This window comes from Sarcophilus harrisii, chromosome 3 (assembly GCF_902635505.1).
Source record: "Sarcophilus harrisii chromosome 3, mSarHar1.11, whole genome shotgun sequence".
Taxonomy (NCBI): Eukaryota; Metazoa; Chordata; class Mammalia; order Dasyuromorphia; family Dasyuridae; genus Sarcophilus; species Sarcophilus harrisii.
In genome coordinates this window covers 53,538,495-53,550,921 of record NC_045428.1, presented here as the reverse complement: position 1 = coordinate 53,550,921, position 12,427 = coordinate 53,538,495, and the positions used below count along the sequence as shown (strand labels likewise).

General features: G+C 35.7%; 1 protein-coding gene across 2 annotated transcripts; it reads left to right on the top strand.

Annotated features, from left to right (window-relative positions):
- Positions 1–7,086: 7,086 nt before the first annotated feature.
- CCL20 (C-C motif chemokine ligand 20) lies at positions 7,087–12,196 on the top strand. Of its 2 annotated transcripts, none has more exons than XM_023500803.2 (4): positions 7,087–7,262; positions 7,905–8,016; positions 9,682–9,756; positions 10,752–12,196. In XM_023500803.2, exons 1-4 carry the CDS (start codon positions 7,139–7,141, stop codon positions 10,783–10,785), a joined length of 345 nt encoding a protein of 114 aa, XP_023356571.1. In that variant the 5' UTR covers positions 7,087–7,138; the 3' UTR covers positions 10,786–12,196. The 2 variants fall into 2 exon arrangements, with proteins under 2 accessions (XP_023356571.1, XP_023356570.1); XM_023500802.2 differs by having other exon boundaries at positions 7,902–8,016.
- The last annotated feature ends 231 nt before the right edge of the window (positions 12,197–12,427 follow it).

Genomic DNA, 12,427 nt, shown 5'->3' with positions numbered 1-12,427 from the left:
AGATTAGATAAAACTATTGACCAGCTTCAGTGGTCTGAAGTCTTCTCTTCTGCTGCCCAAGATAGTCAAACCAACCTTCTTCCAGTTTTGGGTTCCAATAAAGAAACTCCTGCTACCTAAGTCTCAACCAAGGCTAGTATTGATAAATGATCCTGAGCTCTTCTCCACCACATCTAAGTGTGATTAGGAATATCACCTCCCACATCTGGCACCTGTTCTCAATTAAAACTATTTTTAAGGTATATAAATTTTGCTACTTGAACTTCAACATTGAGCATGTTTCTTCTCCAACACATCTCTTTCCCCTTTGCATTAGGTGAGTTTCTTATATCTATGGGTATAAATCGATTTATTTTGCTAGTTGTGTGTGTGTGTGTGTGTGTGTGTGTGTGTGTGTCTCTGTGTCTGTGTATTTTTTACATAAAAATACAGCAGAATCTGTATCAGCTTCCTGAGTGCCAATTTCCTATAAATTCTTGAGCCCAGGTCTTTGCTTTAACCTAAGCTCTGAGGCCAAATACAACATCCTTCCTGTATCTTTCTTTGGAGATCCTTTAAATGGTGACAAATGAAGTCTGTGTTGAGATCTTTAGTATTGCTTCTGCCTTGATGAACTAGAAATATCTTCAATCCTGCATATTGAAGGATAATCAATTGAAAAAACATTTGTTAAACCCTTACTGTGTGCCAGACACTGTGCTAAGGACTTGGGAGACAAAGAAAGGTTAAAAACAGTCCCTATCCACCAGGATCTTATATTCTATTGGAGAAGAGATGCTTGCACATGCATGTTCACACACACACACACACACACACACACACACACACATTCTTTTAGGGATGGACAAAGTATGTTTTGTACAAAGTAGATTCAAGATAACCTTGGAAGAGAAAATACTAGCAGCTAATGAAACCAGGAAAAGCCTCACTCAGAAGAAGGCACTTGAGCTGCGTCTTTAATGAAATCAGAAATCCCAAAATGCAGAAGGTAGGAAGGAGGGCATTTCAGGTATGCAAGACAGTCTGGAGATAATAAAGAGACTTGACCTGATTGAGTAAATGGGTGGGAGGTTACATGGTCAGAACTATGCCTTAGGAAAGTGAGACAGGTGAGTAGATGATACAATGGAATGGGAAGAATCTTGAGGCAGGAAGACCTTTTAGAAGACATTGCATCAGTCCTAGTAAGAGAGGACAAGGGCCTAAACTACAATATGGCTGTGAGAGTGGAGAAAAGGAGGCATGTAAGACATATTGTAAAAGCAGAAAGGATAACGTGAAGGGGGGAAGAAAAAGGAATAATGTTCACTTTCCTCCTCTTTTTCTGGACTCTTTCCTTTCTACACCTGTTCAGAGAAAACAACAACTACCTTTGAGGAGAGGAAAATATACAAAATATAAATATTGATCTCTTGATTTCAGTTTGTAGACTTTGTACCCCTTGTGAGAAATTAACCTGCGGTAGAAATACCAATTGTGTTCCTTTTGAATTGAATTTCACAAAACTGGATAGTATGAATGCCTAAAATATCATGAAATCAATTTTGAAATCTATTTGAGAACATGCATCCTGCATCATGACTAAGTTTTCAGAACTGAATTCTGATGAATCCAAATCCTCAGAGTATTTCATAGATGGAGGCAACTTTGGAAAAACATGATGAAGAAAATCTTAGAAAAAATATATGATGGACCCCACTTGAAAATTTGTGTGGCAGAACAAAGCCAGCAAGAAAAATTTGAAGGAGTTCATTTAAAATATTTGGGAAGACATAAGATACTAGGAGTGTGTGTGTGTGTGTGTGTGTGTGTGTGTGTGTCTTTGAGACAAGTAAGTTGATGAATCAGTTATAGGACCATAGCTAAACCTAGAGCTAATAGGGATCTCAGAGACTATATTTTATTTTATTTTATGAATGAAGAAACTGAAGTCGAGGCAGGAGAATTAACATGTCCCAGGTCACACAAGTATTAAGCGTCAGAGAGATGTGAATTTCCTTCATGATAGAAGTAGATCAAAACAAAACATTGTCCTTGCTCAGACAGGATATGATAGAACTCGACTTCAACAAAGTCAAATTTAATGGTATAATTTGGGTATAATAATGGGTATAAAGTATATCATTTGTCTAATCCCCAAATAAGAGCAACACAGAAAAAACTGTGTTGTTTTGGAACTTGGAATGCTTGAAGGATAGGAGGTGGAAAAGAATGCAATTGCTACCATTTCTGGAGAAGATAAATTTGACTGAGTTCTGTGGCTTCTGCTAGAGCAGTCAACAAGGGGAGCATTTCTGCAGAGATATTGAGAGATGCCAGAAAGAGACTATTATTTGTTGTGAAAAGATCATTTGGTCAGAGGAGTAGGCAGAAAGAGTAATGAAAAGAGGATGAAAAATATGGTATAGTTATTTCCCTCTTTCTCCATTCAGTATTGAACTTGAGTAGCCTTCCTTAAGTCATCTGCTCTTGGAGTTAGTCTGAGCCATTCTTCATCTGAGCCTTTCAGTGAGTTTAAATAATATGTATTCATGTGGGGAGTGAGAGTTGATCCTAGCTTTGTTATGTATTCTTTGTGTGATACCTTAATAAATATATACCTTGAGTGAGTTAGTCTGGGTCCACACTTTCCTCCTTAATAAAATTAAGGAATAAAATGGAATCTTTGGATTTGGATTTGGAAAAAGGAATAAATGATCTTTAAGGTCCCTTTACTCTAAATTGGGACTCTAGGAAGGGATAAGTTATTTGGAATGAATGGGATAATTGTAACTGACAAGGGAGAAAAGGTAGAAATTGCAATGGAGCAAATTGAAGTTCAATATGGGGAAAAACTTCTAACGATTAAATTTATCCAAGAAGCTTGGGTGGAAAATAGTAAGTTCCCCTTCACTGGGGATCTTTAAACAAAGGATACCTAACCTATTATTGTCAATGGAAAGGGGAAACTTGTTCTGGTATAGTTGGCTTCAGATTCCCCTTCCAACTAAGATTCTGTATTACTCATTTCAGATCCAGCCTAACAAATGCTACCTATTATTTTAGTGGAATCAGCAGTCACCCAGTAAAACCCCTATCGCGGCTGAAATGAGGTGGAATCCTCAAAGTTGCTGTTCTCGGGATGGGTGGCACCAGTGAAATCAAAGCTTTGTAAAAATCCCCTAGAACTCAGTGAAAGGAAAATAAGAACAATGATCACTGACCCAGAATACTTCTCCCATGACAGAGAACTTATTGGCATTTACTCAAGGCAGCCACCAGCCTCCACGTGATGTTTTAGAAAGCACGTTTCTGGTCGCGGGATATTCTAGTGAGAATGAGGCTGATTGACTAAAGAGAATTATACTAGATTAAAGTTTTTAATTAGAAAAGTCTGCAGAGGAAAGTATTGTGGTTTGAAGATAGACAGTAAAGAAATGCCATCCCTTAGTATGAAAGTTAAATAAAGTGTTATTCACAAAAGTAGGAAAAGAAATAAGTTCTCTGCTTAAGTTGTGGGAAATTCCCACTAAATCCTTTTACTCTGGATGGGGGGCTGCTTTTGTGACATCAAGAGGGCTCTAGGGACAGCTAGGTGGTGCAATGGTTAGAGCACCAGTCTTGAAGTCTGGAGGAGCCGAGTTCAAATCTGACCTTAGACACTTAACATTTCCTAGTTGTGTGACCCTGGGCAAGTCACTTGACCCCAATTGCCTCAGCAAAAAAAAAAAAAAAAAAAAAAAAAAAAAAGCTCTAAGGCTTTGCCATTTGAAAACATCTTGCATGTCAATCTGTTAAAGAGGCTTAGTATCTTTTGCAAGGAGTCTAAGCAGAGATTTCTAAAGAAAAAGGTAGAAAAAGACCTTGTTAAAAATTAGCATATCATTTATCCCCCAAAAGAGTTTCTTGATTAGAAAAAAACCCAAATTAAGTAAGATTATGAAATGGGAAAGAGGGAAGAAGCATGCGGAAAAAAAAGGATCCAGATGATACAGAAGTTTTTTTCACATAGGAAGGTTGCTGCAAGCTCAACTCAAATAGCATCTTCTTTCTCTTCCTGATCCCCTCAGTTACTGGTACCTTCTCCACAAAACAAACAAACAAGAACTTTTATTAATTTTGTATATTCTTATTGATATTTAAGTCTTCCAAAGGTCCCCTCTTCCCACTCCCATGTAAGTTTATTGAAAGCAAAAACAGTTATAATTTTTCTCTTTGTAGTGTCTAGCATAGGCCCTGGCACATAGCAGCCACTTAGCAAATGCTAGTTGATTGATATAATAAGTAGTAGAAAGTCAAAGTTGAGGTAAGTGCTTTTCTCCCAAAACTAGCTTAGTTTTTCAACTGGCTTTTTGTGGTTTTCATTCCTTATAGAATTGGCTTAATTTAGGACATTTTCCGTGAAAATTAAGCAATCACTTTACGAAAATGAACATTTTGGTAAGTCTGGAATTTCACAAACTGTTTTAAAATGTTAAGAAAATAGTCCCATTAAATTTTCAACACTTTCTTTCCTTTTCCTTTTCCTATTTTAAAAAATATATCTATACAGAAACCTGGCTGGTGGTGACGTGGGAGATACAATTGCATCGAACACTGCAAGAGTTACAAAAGAAAAACAAACTTCACCACCCACAAATTGAATCACATATTTGAATACTGAAAATGGATTATGTGCTCAGAAGAGCACTCCATCTTTACTTTCATTGATGGAAAGAATAAATTCAGTGCCATGGAATGAGCCTCTTTAAATTCAGCAGACTGAGTAATGAATTCTGTCTGTATTACTGACTTAGTTTCTTTTTGACTCAGTTTTGTCATCTCTAAAATGAAGCAGTTGGAGTAGGGGGTCTCAAAATTCCCTCCTAACTCTAAAGATTCTCATACTTAGGAATCTATGATAATAGAACTACAATACATACAAATACTATGTATTTACCACTGTTCAATCAACTAGCATTAAATGGTGAAAACATGCCAAATTGGGAATAAGGCGACCTGGGTACTTTTCCTGATTTTGTTCTCAAGTTGTTCTCAAGACAAGTGGTATTGGGCAAACACTTTTTACCTGAAATCATGGAATTTATAGCTAGGGAAAAATTAAAAACGATCTAAGTCAGCATCCTGAGGTGACAGAAGGGAAGGCTAAGACTTAGAGAATGATTGGCTAAAGTCACACAAGACCAGGATTTGAATCCAGCTTCTCTCTGTCCAAATCTAGTCCTTCTTCTGCTATTCCTCTTCTTTTTTTCCTGTCTATAAAGTAAAAGTTTTGGAGGGAAAAAAAATACAAACCCAGTCACCAACACCATCCCCCTTTCTGTTCCCTACACAGAGGAAAAGATAAAATGATGAGAGTGGATGGAGATAGAGACCAATATGTTAAAGTGGAAAGATAACTGTCTTTGGAGTCAGAGGACCTGGATTAAAAATCCCATCTCTCTGGCACCATCTATATGATCTTGGAAAAGTCATTCCTTCTCCCCCTTGGCTTCCTTCAATTCTTGGTTAAATTCTTACCTTCTATGAAAAGCCTTTCCCAGTCTTCCTTTATCTTCAAATCTTTCTGATACTATGCCCAATAACCTTCTTGTTCATATGTGGTCATTGGCCTCTTGTCTCCCCTCCTTTGATTATTAGCCCCTTGAAAACAAGGATTGTCTGCTTTTTTCTAGATCCTCAGCATTTAAAGGCATTGAGCCTGGCACATAATAGTACTTAATAAATGCTAGTTGTCTGACTTTTTCTCCCTGAGTTTCAGTTTCCTCATATATAAAACAAAAGGGACTAGGAGGTCCCTGCTCTAAATCTATGGTCCTATACTGTGGAGAGGAAAAAACATAGGACAGATAGATGCAGGGAAACTGAGAAACACATGAAAAAGGGAAAACTGATCCAGAGGAATGGCAAGAAAGAGAGACTCATACTTGCCCAAGAGGTGACTATTCTTATAGGATGAATTGTTCTTCTTCCCAGCAAAGCTCCTCTTGTCACTATTCATTGAAACTTTAATTTTATATATTTTAAAATATTATGGTATTATATAATACACCACATATATTAAATTATATGTATTAAGCTAAGCTAAGCACTGTTCAATCACCAAGTATTTATTAACTCCCTATTATGTATCACACACCAAACTAAGTGTTGGGAAAACACAAAGATAAAATGAAAAGTCCCTCCCCTCCAAGAACTTACATTCTGTCAAGATAGATCATATTGTTCAAATTTTTTAAAATTAAACCTAAAGAGATTATTTTATTAAAATCATAGCCAAGAAGCCTAGGAAAGGAATGTAACAAGAACAATTCTCTGGACTGGAGAACTAGAAGATTTTCCAGGATATTTTGTACATTTGAAGTGAAATTAAACCAGCCAGGAATTTGATCTTTGGATTCCTGTAACATTAGTCCTGCTGTGATCTCAAAGTTCTGCTACTTTAGGGCCAGTTCAGCTGCCAAGGTTTCCTCTACCCGCCCACAAGAATATTAGGAATCATTTCAATAATATTTCAATATTTTTCTAGATTGCAGAATAGGACTTCAGGGTCCTTTGGCTGGAATTCAATACCTGGCATGAGATATAGAATGTTAATGCAAGAGCTCACTGGGCATCCCACCTTATCCTCCCCCTCCTTGAAAGCTTATAGAAAGCAAATACAATAAAATAATATTAGGTTGGTCTTGGACTGTTGGAATGTCACTGAGTGGGGTTGACCTTAATTTTGTCATAGAACAGATTCTCTTGAGAACTGAGCTAGTGTTTTTTTCTGGCATGAGGCATGGCTTCTTACTCTCTTTGAAAATCATTTCAGAAAAGTCTTACTTTAGATAAAAGATTTAAAACATTGCTTTTCTTTTCCCTCCTCTTTCTTTCTTTCTTTCTTTCTTTCTTTCTTTCTTTCTTTCTTTCTTTCTTTCTTTCTTTCCTTCCTTTCTTTCTATGCCATATAATTTTATTTCCTTGGGAAAAGAAGGAAGCTTTCTCTAATTGCTTTTATTATGACGACATTGGGGAGCAGGTTCATGTGTGAGGGAAAGCCCCATGGAAGGACACGCCTTCTGTGGACATTCCCAACTAGTTCACTAGCTCTATATAAGCAAGCAAGCTTGCTAAAGTTGTCAGAGTAAATTAGCTTGTCTTCCAGTGCACTTACATGATCCACAGGCCCCAGCGGATTAGTGCACAGAGTGGAAAAATGAATCAACTGGGGAGCAAGATTCTGATGTTGGCACCTTTGATTATTGTGCTGTTGCTCTGCCACTTTGACAAGTCTCAAGGTGAGTGATGCTTATTTTACAAGGGACTGCAAAGTGCTGGGACTCTTTTTTTTTTTTTTTTTTTTGCAAATAGTTCATACTGAAAGACCAAGACCATGACATCCTTGAAATGGGATGATAGAGAGAAGGGTCTTTTCTGGGTATATAATTCAAAAATAGGAAGGGAAGCAGGGACAACAGGTTTGGAGATCAACAAGATAAAGCTTGGAGATAGGCAGATAAAATCGGATTTATCTGCCTTTTTTTGGTTCAAGATTCAGGTTCAGGTACCATCACTTCCAAGAAGTCTTCCTTGAGCTCCTCAGTTGAAAGCTCCCCATCAAAATTTCCTAGTCCTCTTTGATGAGATCATTCCTTTGTCCTATCATAACCGATATCGAATGGTACTTTATAACTGTTTTCCTAAGATTTCATATAGAAATAACTGATTAAAGTTCGACCAACATGGAAACTAGCCCTTGCCAGCAGGGAATGAAAGCAATATAGCTCTTATTAACTGAAAAAGTTAATGTAGCTAATTATAGTAGATGCATTGAATGAGTCCATCTCCCTAGATACCCTAGAGCTTTCTCTGTTCTTAGCATGTCTATCATAAGATGACGTTATTCCTAATGATTGATTCCTCTTCTTGCTTTTCAGCAGCTAGCAGCTTTGATTGCTGCCTTCAATATACAGAACGTCCTGTGCATGTTAAATTGATCAAAAGCTATGGAGAACAGTGGTCTTATGAAGCCTGTGACATTGATGCCATCATGTAAGTGCTGAATTTGGAAATCTCTGTGGCTAAAACAGAAACACTGTGAAAGTCAACCTCAACTTTACATTTTAGAACTCCAGCTTAGTAATAAACTTCATGTAAGCAACTCTGTAAACAAATATAATGTCAACTGGTCAATATGCATTTAAGTGTCTACAGTGTGCCAGGTTCTGTGCTAAGTGCTAAGAATAGAAAGAAAGGCCCTCCAGTAGGTCAAAATAGATTAAGCAAACAAATATGTACAAATAAGTTACACACCGAATCAATGGGACATAATTAATAGAAGGAAGACACTGGACTTAAGAATTGGGAGAGGTTCACTATGTAGTTTTGGTTGGGACTAGAAGGAAGTCAAGGAAGAGAAGAGACAGAGATGAGAAGTGAGAGAATTCCAGGTGTGAGAAACAGCTGGTGAAATCCCCACATGTCTGGGTATATTATCTATATGGTGTATAGCAAACAACCCTCTCTTTTTTAAATAGCAGGTCATATTGACCAGAGAAATGATGTAGCATTCTGGATAAATAAAGGGGGCTTTATTTATATGATCAGGATGATTAGTATTCTAATTCCACATCTAACATGTAACTAACTTATCTGAGCTTCAGACCAATCTCAGACTGTTATAGATAGTTTGTGGTCTTCCTCTGTGTAGGAATCCCTACCAATGAATCTTAGTGTTTTAACAGAGAGGTTATTGTATTGTCATGGCCAGGGAAGCTAAAGATAAAAATTATTATTTGGGGTTTCCCCCAGATGAATAATGTGTGTCAGGAAATAGGTGATTATCAAGGCACAATTGTGTTATGATGCTTTATCTATGAGTTTTAAATTACAATGATAATGCTACTTCATAATGTATATTAATTAGAAGTAATGATATATTAAAATACATTTATAAAATTGTTCAAAAATCTTTAATAGCTTTAAATTTTAATAATTTAAGACTGATATATAATGTATTCTATAAAATATAAGATTATTACATACAATCATCATAATCATAAAATATCACAGAATCACAAAACACAAAAATACATTTATATTATGTATTTATTAATATGTTCACATATTTATATATGCTTTTACATATTGCTCAAACATCTTTGTGAAGTATGTCATGTAAATAGTAATATCTTCAACTTAGAGTTGAAAACTGAGCTTGGAGGGATCTTAGAAGTCCATAGGTGGAAGAGACCTTAAAGGGCATCTAATCCAATTTATAGTTGATATAGCTTATATCTGTCTAGAACATACCTGACAAATGGTTGTTTTAACTCAGCTTGAAGATGGGAATTAACTGATTTGCTCAATAACTGCAGCTCAGATCTTCTGACTCTGAATCCAGGGTCCTTTCCGTTCCACTGGGCTAACAAATAATGTGACAATACTTTGTTTCTCATCATAATCAGTACTAAAATAGGAGGAGGTGGAGAATGCTCTCCTTGAACTTGGGATTCAGTGTATTTCCTAATATGCAAATATAGGCGTGGGTTCTCTTCTCACAACCAACATGTTTAGTTAATGCTTACTTTCATTTTGATTTGAAAACAATTGAATGTTTTAAATACATTAAATAAGCAGTTACTCGTGAAAATACAATAAGAAAATTAGAAGGTGTTCAAAACATAAAATAAAGTTTTCTTTTTTTTTCGTCTCTAGTTTTTATACCAGACGATTCATTGTGTGTGCTAATCCAAAGGAAGGATGGGTGAAACAGAACCTTAGAGTTTTAAGGTATTGAGATGTACAGTTTATGATTCTGTCTCACATTGCATATGAATGAGTGGGGAGTATTTCTTTGCTGATTTGGTCTTCGGGGGTTCTTCAATCCACTACTTAGAGTCCTAACTTTGTTTTGTTTTGTTTTGTTTTTTTAATTTCTTTTCAAAATATATACATGGATAATTTTCAACATTCACCCTTACAAAACCCTATGTTCTAATTTTTTCCCCTCCCTTCTCCTCACTCCCTCCTCTAGATAGCAAGTCATCCAATATAGGTTAAATGTATGTGAGTCTTCTATACATATTTCCACAAATTTTGGGCTGTCCTCCAAAAATCATATCAAAAATGGAAAAAATCAGAAAGAAAACAAAATGCAAGCAAGCAAAAACAAAAAGAGTGAAAATACTATGTTTTAATCCCCACTCAGTTCCCATAGTCCCATCTCTGGATGTAGATGGCTCTTTTGAACACAAGACCACTGGAACTGACCTGAATCATCTCATGATTGAAGAGAGCCAAATCCATCAGGACTGATCATCATATAGTCTTGCTGTTGCCATGTATAATGATCTCCTGGTCCTAGAGCCCTAACTTTGAAAATGCTCCTGAGATCTTTCTGTCCTATTCCCACCTCCCCATCTCTAAGAGAACAAAGCATTACTTTTAAATTCACCTAAATGTAACTTGTTTTAGTTTGTTTTTAATATTATACCTTAGAAACTTCCCTTCCCTTCTCCATTAGAAGACAATCATAATCCTAGAATTCTCCCTGCTATGCTCCACAGTTGATCACAACTAGGGTTATTTATGAACCCTTTTTCATAGATATCATATCGATCTGGTAATTATTTGAATATCTGGTTAGTTGATCAAGAGAAAGAGGATTTGTGACTCATTAAAAATAAAGCTTCATTGATGAATAGGCACGGCTGTGATTGTTAGCAATTACCCATCTATTTGCTTCACTGAGTGTGAATTTCTCTCTCTCTCTCTCTTAAAAATAGAGCCAGAAACAAGAAGATGTCAAAGTCAAATTGAAATGGAACTGGCAAAAGACTGAAAAACCGAAGAACCTAAACTAGGTTGGAACTTCTACTTGCACATCTTTGTGTGCTAACCATCAATCTAATTTAGCTATCATTGGATCTATCCAATCAGTGAAGTTGATTCATATTGCATCACAGTTTTGCTTTTTTAAGCATTTTATAAAAGTCTGACATTTTCTTTTATGTTGTTGTATTTATAGATAGAGAATTTTTGTGTTCATTAAATGTTTGTCATTTAAAACTTTTCACAACTTGGCCCTAAGCTGTTTCCAGTCTGTGTTTTAGTCAAACTGCCATTCTTGTTTTTCCTCACACACACTCCAGCTCCCCTTTGCACCTTTGTACAGGCTGTCCCTTATGTCTGGATGGCACTTTGTTCTTACTTGCACTAGAGGAAATTGTAAATTTCCTTCAAAGTTCTGCTCAAGTGCAACTACTTTCTAGATAAAGCTCTTCCTGAGCCCCTCAGAATTCCTGCCTCCCCTCTTCCAAAATGTATTTATTTTCATATACTTATATATGTACATGTTGTATTCCTTGATATAATGTAAGTCCCTTGAGGGCCAGGACTGTTTCCTAGCATTTAGCTGGCACATAGTAGATACTTAATAACTCTATAGAGTAGTAAGCTAGTTTGTTATCATTATTGCTGTTACCTGATATTCAGTTATTTGAAGGATTAAAGTACTACGATTATCTTTAACTTTTGAATTTTGAATTATTTTACTTTTATGGTTTATTCTAAACTAATGTTTGATGTTTCATTCAATGGCTAACTTTATATGAAAAAAGAAAATGCTGCAAAATTGTTGATATTAATAATAAAAGAATGAACAAAAAAACTAAGTAGTCAATGATTTTTACTAAATTTTATCCAGCATCTACAATACAGAGTTAATGGGAAAAATATTAATTTGTTATTATAGGCAAAATACTGACCATTCTTCTAGTCATATACCCTATTTTTGTACTCCAATATCATAGAAAATTTAGAGAGAGAAGAAAAAGCATTCTACTTTCTATATGAAAAGTCATCACATATGGGAATTTATTATGTAAGAATTACAAAGGAATACTCTTGAGGAAAGCCATTCAAACCAGAAATTAGAGACATATTATAAGATGTGATATCTTGTATTTATCATTGTAAGTTAAAGTTGATTTAAAAAACATCATATCCATCAAAGTGATTTGAGTCCATCAAAATGTTGAAAATTGTCTTGGAAAGTCTTCTAGTACATCTTTTTGCTATAGGTAGGGCCTTCCTTATAAACATGTGAGAACCTCTGTTAAGTAAATGTTCTCAATTTTCTTTTAAGCAGTCTCCAAAAATAAAAATAAATTAATACTCAATATAAGATTCAAAGTTGATTGCCTCACTCATCCAAATGTAGAATCCTGGAACCTCAATCATCTGTAACAGAGCAGAAAGCTAAAAATAATAAATAAAATTAAATTGTGGGTGATTAAAAGAGCTTAGGTAGCCCATACACTAGTACCTGATTATTTTATTCAATAGGAAAGCCACTTTGACATTCACTGAAAGCCTTCTTTGATCTCTTAACATACAATTCTAACAAGATAAGCTATCTGGTTTCTTAATTCAGCCCTGAATTAGGAAGGTCTGAGTTCAA